A 10,178-nucleotide genomic window follows, 5' to 3' on the forward strand; every position below is an offset into this window, starting at 1 on the left:
CGCATGGTGTATGGAAAATATTTATTTAAATTGACTTGTTTAATCATATAGATATTATAAAGTTATAAAAATAATTATAAGCCATAAATTTATGTATAGTGTTTTGCTTTATAATAATTATAATTTCTATAAGACAAATTTTTCATTCGATTATCTATTTATTAGGCTAAAGGCTAAAGCTATGTACCAACTAATTTTATAAGTGTCTAAATAAGTATATCTACTATCAAAAATTAAATTGTTTCATGATGAGCTAAGGCAACAGTCAACTAAACTGATTTAGTTTAGTTTTGAATACTTTAAGGTATTAAAAATAAATTATTTATATTTAAGGTTTGGTTTCAAAATCAAAGAGCAAAAATGAAAAAGATTCAAAAAAAAGCAAAACTTAATAGCAACAGTTTAGTTGCCTCGTCCAATAATATTAATGGAAATAATTGTAGTGGTGCTGAAAGTGGTAATTCATGTAGTTCGAGTGGACTTCTGCAATCAGCTATAAAAGACGAACAATACAGTAAGTGTTATAAACTCATAACATTATAAAATATACACTAGTATTATTTTTATTTATTGGTAGGTACCTACTTACCTATAAATTGTAATAAGTAATATTTACACATCAACCTCTGCATGGTCTAAATGCCAATTAAATTCTGTAATGGTGCTATATACATGAATACACAATGAAACATGTGTTGTGTCTTATTAGTTTTTTCTAACACTTAAAATTTAAGTTTTTAAAATCTTCCAAACCGAAATTCTTGATATATATGTGGAATTTAGTGTCGATGTTATACCACCACTGCCGTGAACTATAAGACAAGGGTCATACGCGTTACCAAGGAAACCAAGACGCTCCACCCTCTGTCGATTTGCAGGCTGAAAAAACCTCCTACCCCAATCCCGTATTTATTTTTGGCTATCTATTTATTAATTTTCTTCATTTACTAACATACCAACAAAAAATAAGCCAAATTTTATTTTTCAATATAGTTTGCCACACACACACACACACACACACGCACATATATATATATATATATATATATATATATATATATAATATGATAATTGTTTCTAAAAATCAAATAGTTAAAAATAATTATCGATTATTAAATATAATATATTATGTATAAATGTGTATACATTAATATCGATTAAAAAAAAAAAAAACAACAACAAATGTAAAATTTCAGTCATAATAATAAGGCGTATTCAGAGCTGTTAAATTTAAAATTTATCTTTTCTGTAAATACTTATAAATTTGAATACATTTATAGTGACAATAATTTTTTTATATAACATCATAAGGTTTTAATAGCCTTTATGTTGTAGAGGTAATAAGTCACACAAATCGAGTGATTGGATAGAAAACGTATAATATAAATTATAAATTATTATTTGTTTAAAATATACGTATATATAATGATTATGATAGTTTATATCTAATACTGTTATTTTATGTATTTATGTTCTTAAAAGAATGTTTTGATTAGCAACTAAATACATAAATATATACAAACATCTTATTATATAATTTATAGACGTCAGGAATTATATCGTTGGTTTTTTAATTTATGTGGCTTTTGAGTTTTTGACAAACATATATCACGAAACGATATATTTAATAAATAGCTACATCAAAATAAAATAGTATCTATGTAGGACATAGCGGGTAAAAATAAAACTATGAATTTGGAATTCCTACTCGAGTATAATAATTAGTTATCTACATCAGTTCTTACGCAGTCACATAATACATTGCAGCAAACATTTTTCATGTGTGATTTTTATAGATTTCAAATGAAAAAATATACGTCTATAATAGATTATTGTAAATTGTTATAAATCTGTAAATTTTGACTCACCTATCAATCTAATCTAAATTTATTTTAGTAAAGAAAATTAGTGATTATAATTCTAGGAAAATATCTTCTATGGAACAGTATAATTTTTTTTATTTTATTAATTTTATTATTTTTATTTAAATTATCTTTTTTCAAAGTAATTTTATTTACCTATTATATATTATATATAATTTTATAAATTTATTTTTAAATCGATTTTATTTATAATTTTACATAACATTGAGTGTATACTTAAGTAAGCACACAAAAACAATCAATTTTTAACCACATTGACAGAGGAGGAAATTAATAAATATTTAATTATGTTTCATTCTTCACCATCATGATAGCCGGACGACAATGCACTGGTCATAATATTGTATAATCCATTCTTCCCCTTCTTACCATATCTTCTGAGCCATACGTTTAAATGAGATGTGGGTTAACCGAAAATCTGTTACAATAACCTGACCTACCTACCACAGAATGCTTAAACTATAGAATAACACTGTGCTTGTTTGCCGCGTCGGTTATCCCACCTCATAAATACCTACAAATGAAAAACTGCTTACAAATAGGTAATGTAATGTTGTGCCAACCATAGTGACTTGAATGGGTAAAAAACACAATTGCGTATGTTCGTTATCGGTGATACCTTTTTAAGATACACGATTGCGTACAATTTTACCTGATTTTTTTTTTACACTATTGTATACAAAATATTTTAAGCTTTATTAATAGTTTATCGACGATTTTATTTATTTATTAGTTATTTTTCTATTATTTAGTTATTCTTATTAGGTATACTTCGTTATTTTATATTGATTGTTGTAGAAATGTACATATTTCTCTAGATATTTATTAAGTATATGGTAAAATTAATAAATTTGACAACATTTGACAACCCATCCACAAAAATACGCAATCGTGTTTCCAAAAAGGACAAACGTACACAATCGTATTCTGCCCACTTGAATCTCACCACCGCCAACATCTCTCAACCTCAATAGATTTATACAAAAATTATGTTAAACATTGCAATCAGTTTACGCAGAAATATGTAGGTAATCATGTTTATAAATTTCGTACAATTTCATTTTTTTTTTTATATTTATCGTATAAGTGCAGCTATAATAAACCGTTTCTATATGTTTAGTAATAACTAATAACTATTTTGTCAACAAATAAAGTAACCGTTTGTACAATTAAATATATATATATATATATATATAATTATTCAGTTGCACAGCATAAATTAAAATACTTTTCCATGTTCTTATTTTAAATGTTTTAAATACACTGTACATATTACTCCTCTTATTTAAATTTAACAAAATAATCGTACTATAATATTTTTTATAGTTATAATTTAAATTATATTTCATTGTTGGTTCTTTTAAATGACGTTATAGTTACGAACGCACTTTTTTTGTAAAATAATTCTGTAGGTTCTGATGGTTGTGAGGATGGTGTACCCGGAAGGTTCGAAACGACTCAACAACAAGAATCCCATCGACAATCTCAGCAACAAATGCATGAGCCTTTTCACATACGACACCAATCTCCTGCAGTTGTAAAACAAGATTCCATGCCATCATTTCTACAACAACAACCTTTTGGTATATTTGGTCAAGGTAGTATTCATTTTATGAATTATGATATTGACAAATATATTTTAAAATTAATTTTTATTAATAGGAAATGTCGGCTAAAAAAAATAACTTAGTTGAAAATTTAATTATCTGTTTTATTTAAATATATTTGACTTTATAGGATTTTGTAAGATGTTATCAATTATATTTTACCTATACTTAAAAATCATTTACGAACCCCTAAGTCTTAACTTTCAAATTTGAGTAAAATTAGTTATATTTTTAAGAAAACACATAATATACGTTATTAAAAATTAGTATAAATATTGTAGAGTTGTACGAATATTACATAATGTAGTACCTAGTAACTATCTTTATTTTACATTTGTCAACAAAAAAATTTAAATTTAAATTATTAGTTATAATAAAGGATGAGTAATGAGTCACATTAATTTCAGACTTTAAAAAAAATTCTATTTTTAATTTAAGACTTAGTGAACAACATGAACACAAATAACATATTATATACCTACACATATATACAAATGTGTCTTTATACTTGTTTATAACTAAAATAATTAATATAAATAAATGGTGTACTCTTCGACGAAAGTCATATTGAGAATTCGGTCATGATTTTATATATATTCATCCCCCTGATGCAATACAATGATGCTATATATACACACAAACTGAATTTTCTCTTCTGCTCTTTCGGTTGCAAATATAAAAGCCAAGACCTAGAAAGCATTTAGCTAAAGGGGAGTACGCGTATAAAGTAAAAGGAGAAAAAAAAGAGAAAATAAAAAGGAATAAGGGGAAAAAAAGGAAGAAAACGACTTTCCCCCTGAAGATTCTCCTCTCCTCTGTACTGGCGTCTTAAAGCTCCCGCGTTATTTGTAATGGTTCCCATACAAAACCCTTAACCCCACCACCACACTTCCCTCTATAATGCCCGTCCTGGTCTGAAGAATTTAATATTAAACCCGCGCCCGCTGTGATCGAAGGCTTTATACGAACAGGGGGGATAATCCCTCGTCCCCGCGCCGCTGGTTTTATAGCTGTCAAAGGGATTTGTAGAGGGGGGAAACGTAGCCCGTGGTAGCATACGAGGGATGGTAGGGACCAATAAAGACGTGGGTGGGTGACACGCGTACACTCCCCGTCACTACCACACCCTCTCTAGTCGTTGTTGCCTCCGATCATTTTGCCAAGAGAAGAAAATAATAAACGTGCGTATTAACGCCCGCGGGGACTTCCTGCGGTGTGACCTCCACACACACAGACAAACGTGCAATTCCTTGTTTCCCTGTCGTCTCGGGTGCGCACGTCAATGACGAGTTCTAGCTTATACAAATATAGACGTAACGACAACGTTTATTTTCTTTTTAGTTTTTATTTTCCTCGGTTGCAGGCCAGTGGCATAGAATACGCGTTTCGACATATTTTCTCCTAAACTGTTATTGCATTTAAACTGTTTATATCTTGGCATGCATTACATGTTTTATGCTTCTAAATAGTTCATATGATAATCGATCTTTTTAAAAAAAAATAAATTTACAGTTAAATAATTAAAATATTTTTAAAATATGGTATTCATTAATTTTTACATAAATATCGTAAAAATATTATTTTTTTACTATTTTTTCTACAGTCTCCCAAAGCATTTCATATAATTATTGTAAAAAAAAAAAAAAAATCATGCTGTTAAGGCCCTTAACATAAACGTTAAGTATATTTTGTACTTATAATACAATATCATATTGCCTTTATTCCATTTCAGAGTTATACTCCAAAATGAAACAAATATCCAATATCCAATAACTATATCCTGTCAAGAAAGAGTTCATTGACCGTGCATGTATCGTATATTCTTTTATATACTAAGCTAAGTAGTAGGTACTATTAAATCTTCTTGGATACATAATTAAAAAATTAAAATAAATATTTGAATTACTTTGTTTAAAACAATCCGAATGTTTCGGTCGAGTGCACATTCTTTTTATAATACGCGTTCCAGCCTATATTACACTTGTTCTGTTACATAGTAATAATATACACAGATACACTTTATACTTATACTTACATTTTTAGATTAAATTAATACAGAAGAAAAATATTAAATAACTGTAATATTTTTTCTAGTACCTATAGATACCAATTTTTTTTTTTAAACTACATAAAATATTTATGTATTACTGTAATAAAAAATGATAAATTATGTATTTTCCTAGAATAATTTTTCATTAAGATCTTGATATTTGAGATAACCGTTCGAATTTCATTAAATTTAATGTTTGAAATCAAATATATCTGTTACTTAGTATGTATATTGTATAGTTGTGTTTGATCCTTTTTTGCTTTTAAACAATATTGTCGAGTGCCTATCTAATTTCATTTTATACTTTTTCGAAGAATTTTCATTTGTAATTTATTTTGTATTTATACTTTCAGAAATAAATAATATTGCTATTAAATTTATCAGTTTTATATAGCTTATAATACATTATTTTTAGCTCTTCAAATGTTTTCACTATATATTATTTGTCACAGTGTACTTTTATGCAAAAAATTTTAATTACTTTTACCAAAATTATTAAACGATAATAATAATTTATTTTTATAGATAAAAATAAATAAAATATAAATACAATAATAATTATTTAAATAAAATAAGAATTAAACAATTTATCATTATAACAAAAATAGATGGAGACATTTTTCACTATTTTCAGTATTTTTATTTTTTATGAGATGAATCGAAAAAGATTTAATTTTAATATCAGTACTAAATATTTTTTTCCCTATGATTACATTTTTTTGAACAACAAATTACTATTTCACTTTTTTATTTGAATAAATTGTATATTGTTTTTTTAGTTTTATTTATTTATGTTTATATCCCTGACTAATTTTCCATTCGACTGACGCCATTATATTCATAGTAGATAAAATTAAATGAAAATAAAAATGAACCTTACTTAATGAGTTAATTAACTAGCCGCTAGTTTGTAAATTTTAAATACTTTAGTATGTACTTATATTATTATATATTACATTTCATAACTTGTTTTTTTAGACTTGAAAAACCGCCAAGAACCAAATTACTTAACATCAGATATTATGATACCTAAACATATTTATGGTGGTTTCGTATCACAGGAGACTGTTATACGTTGTGGCTCAAATCCAATCGATCGATTGTACTCAATGCAAGCGTCATATTTTTGTAACAATATATCTGATGACGCAAGTTCATTACAGTTAGATGAACACCAATAATAAACAATTATATATTATCTATTATTATTATTATTATTGTTATTATTTTGTTTATCACAGTTGTTTTGTATTTATTTTAAATGTGTTTAAGAACTAAGTTGACTTATAATCGTGTTAATTTGGCATTTATGATATATTGTTATTTAATAGATTTAATAAAAAAAAAAAAAACACAATTATTATAATATCAAAATTATGCTGATTTTACTATTTATCAAAATAAAAAAATCAATTTTACTTACGATTTATTTATCCGTGGTAATTATCATTTATTGTTATGTGCTTAAGTTTAACGTGGTTTAACCAACAATTCCTTATATGTCGTAGGTATTTAGTATATATTATTACATATGTTGCTTATAGAATATGAATATACAGCACGTAGGGATCAAAGTCTAAAACATTATTTGTGAAACTACCGAATTTAAATTGATCAGTTCCACCGGACAATGACAGTTGTATAATTATAAATAATAATAAAAAGATGGTCATAAAAACAAAATTAAATCTTTATGTCTGGCTTTTGTTTGAGTAAAGTAATACTATATGCTGCGTACGATTGCCCAGTACAGTAAAAAGCGGACGTAAAAAATAATATGAAATAATCGGTGATACTCGTTTGCGCACAGTACACAATTTTTTACCTGTAAACTGACAACTCGTTTGCGTACATCGAAAAACATGAAAACCCGGTTAATACTAATTTTGACCTGAAAAATGACGACTCGTTTGCGTACAACTATTAAATTAGACAAGATAAGATGCACGTAATTGATTAACTATCATAGTTGGTTCTAAACGATAATGTGATTTTAGATAAATGGGTGCGTTATTGCGATGACCGCTGTATGTTACTATAGGTTTATTGTTTAGTCGAACGTGTGATGCTATCGAGATACCAGTTATTTTATTTCGTGTATTACCATGGACATTCAAATATTAAATGTTTTTGAAACGCGCAGAGGAAAACGTTGTTTTAACATTGAAAACTATAAGTATAGTGAATTTCGTATTTTAAAATCGGGTGATCTGTTGTTTAGATGTACCAATAAAAAATGTACATCAAGAGTTACAGTGAATGAATCGATTACCAGGGTAATTAATACTTCAAACGAACACAATCACGAAGCACACACTGACCAGGTAATTTCTAGAGAAATTATTAGAAGCTCTTTAAAACGTAAAGCAAATGATGACTTACATATACTTCCAAGTAAATTGATACGTCGTGATTTACAAAATATGGAGGATATTTCGTTAAATTTAACTCATACGGATATGAAGTTGTTTAGGCGTTCTATATATGACATAAGAAGAAAGCATTTTCCTAATTTACCGACATCGACTGAAATTGCTATAGAACAGTTAAATGAAATGCAAAATAAAATTCAATACAAGGGTGAACAATTTTGTTTTATTAGTGATGACAAAAATATAATTATATTTACGTGCAAAATTAATTTAGAGGCAATTTCAAACGCGGAACATGTTTTTGGAGATGGAACGTTTACTTATGCTCCAAAATTTTTTATGCAACTGTATACATTACATATTTACAAAAATAACTATTATATTCCTCTTGTTTATTGTTTTTTACGCAACAAACAGACTTCGACTTATTTGATGTTATGGGAAATGTTAGGAAAATTATGTGTGCAACTGACTAACAAGCAACTTCAAATAAATATTTTCCATGCTGATTTTGAAAAAGCCGCTCATAATGCTGTATTACAAAAGTTTCCAAATTGTAAATTAGTTTGTTGTAATTTCCATCTCGGGCAAAGTTGGTATCGACATATCCAACAAAATAAACCACTATTAAACGAATATTTAAACAATTCATCAGAAATCGGTGCATGGCTTAAGTGTTTTTTCGGTTTAAGTTATTTACCACCAGATGAAATCTCGGACGGCTTTACGGACTTGCTATCAATTGCACCTACGACTATGTTTACGCAATTCACAGATTATATTCTAGAAAATTATATTTTGATTGACTCAGATTTCCCTCCAGTTATGTGGGCAAGTGCACCAAGTAATAATAATCCAAGGACAACAAATGGCGTAGAAAGTTTTCATCGTCATTACAATAGTCAATTTTACTCGCCACATCCAAATATTTACCTAGTTATAGACACAATATTACAAATTCAATCAGAATCAGATTTAAAATTAAACTCAATAAAGAAAAGTATTAATAATGTTCAACGAAAAGACACCATAAATAAATTAAATTTTTTAGAAATATGTTTCAGACAATTATGTAACAAATCTATAAATCGATTGGAATATTTAAAACAAATCGGAACAAAATATTATAGCGACAAATTAGTTTAATTAACGACAAAGAAGCATTAAACATACATTAAATTACATTAAATTACATTAAATTACATTAAATTACATTACAAAAACAAAAATACTAAATACATTGCACTAAAATTAATAAAATAGTAAAAAGACATTTTTAATCACGCCTGTTGTAAACAGACAGTCCTAAGCCTGTAAAAGTGAGAAGGAAAATTTTTGAAAACAATCTTAAACATTATTTTTGTTTAGACGTTTTAGTAGACTTGCTATACCTAGTTTATGTACGCAAACGAGTCCTACGTTTTGGGTCATTTATCACAGGTATTAAAAATTCGTGTGCGCAATCGAGTTGTACATTTGTACGCAAACGAGTCGCAAAAAAGGTTAAATGTACGCAAACGGGTATCGCCCGAAATAATAAACCAACCGACTGTTTTTGAAGACGATCATACACGAAAATAGATACCAACAGATTACTCAGGAATTTTCAATAGGATCCGGGAGGGGATTCTTTATGTAATCATACACTTTAGTGAATTTTGGGGGGGCAGAACTAAAGACCCGAATAGCGGGATTTCAACAGTTATATTATTGTTAATATATAGCTTATAACCATAGACTCAGATATCAGTTTTAAGTATACTAGTACCATAAAAGTACGTGCTTTTATAACTATATAACGTGTAGACTGTAGAGGCAAGTATGTTACATATTATAGTCTGTGCTGCGAATCGTTAAGGTACGTTTTTCCTGAAGTATCATATAGTCACACTTTAGACGTCGATCATGCGCCGAACCTATATTGACACCAGACGCTTCAGAGTTCAAGTAAATCATATTGTTAAGATTTGAAGCTGTTATTACGACTGATGAGTGAGTATACACAAGTTTATCGATATGTTCCACATTTGATTTGTACGAGATCTGTATGCAGTTAAAACATTTATCGTAACACAGAATATAATATGTATAGCAGGTGGACCGATTAAAAAAAAAATTACGATGGGGGATATAACCCCCCAACCTTCCTCCTCCTAGGTACTCTATCGATAGATATCAGTTATAAGCTATATAGACTTGTTAAATATTTTTTTCCGCCGCGTACGTGTCCACGATCCGAGATCTAGGCTAATCGGTATCAGCACCG

General features: G+C 28.0%; 2 protein-coding genes across 6 annotated transcripts in view; both read left to right on the plus strand.

Moving 5' to 3' along the window:
• Window positions 1–6,858, plus strand: part of LOC112601119 (LIM homeobox transcription factor 1-beta-like) — a 30,119-nt gene extending 23,261 nt beyond the window's left edge. For 2 of the 5 annotated variants that reach the window (XM_025348557.1, XM_025348556.1), the window contains 3 exons: window positions 334–514; window positions 3,296–3,481; window positions 6,519–6,858. In XM_025348557.1, coding sequence (XP_025204342.1) covers window positions 334–514; window positions 3,296–3,481; window positions 6,519–6,721 — 570 coding nt within the window. In that variant the 3' untranslated portion in view covers window positions 6,722–6,858. Of the gene's footprint in view, window positions 1–333; window positions 515–3,295; window positions 3,482–5,222; window positions 5,339–6,518 lie in introns of all 5 variants that reach the window. The other 3 variants (XR_003115031.1, XR_003115032.1, XM_025348558.1) reach the window with 3 other exon arrangements.
• Window positions 6,859–8,344: 1,486 nt separating this feature from the next.
• On the plus strand, window positions 8,345–8,999 carry LOC112601025. Its single transcript, XM_025348420.1, has 2 exons — window positions 8,345–8,912; window positions 8,977–8,999. Exons 1-2 carry the CDS (start codon window positions 8,345–8,347, stop codon window positions 8,997–8,999), a joined length of 591 nt encoding a protein of 196 aa, XP_025204205.1.
• The last annotated feature ends 1,179 nt before the right edge of the window (window positions 9,000–10,178 follow it).

Source organism: Melanaphis sacchari, unplaced genomic scaffold, assembly GCF_002803265.2.
Source record: "Melanaphis sacchari strain LSU unplaced genomic scaffold, SCAv2.0 Contig74_pilon_pilon, whole genome shotgun sequence".
In the NCBI taxonomy this organism is placed as follows: domain Eukaryota; kingdom Metazoa; phylum Arthropoda; class Insecta; order Hemiptera; family Aphididae; genus Melanaphis; species Melanaphis sacchari.

Excerpts from the sequence above, each read along its gene's own strand:
- LOC112601025 (XM_025348420.1), top strand. The coding sequence starts at position 8,345 with ATGTTATGGGAAATGTTAGGAAAATTATGTGTGCAACTGACTAACAAG. Across the intron at positions 8,913-8,976 it reads ATTAAACTCAATAAAGAAAA|ACAATTATGTAACAAATCTA; the intron begins GTATTAATAATG and ends AATATGTTTCAG.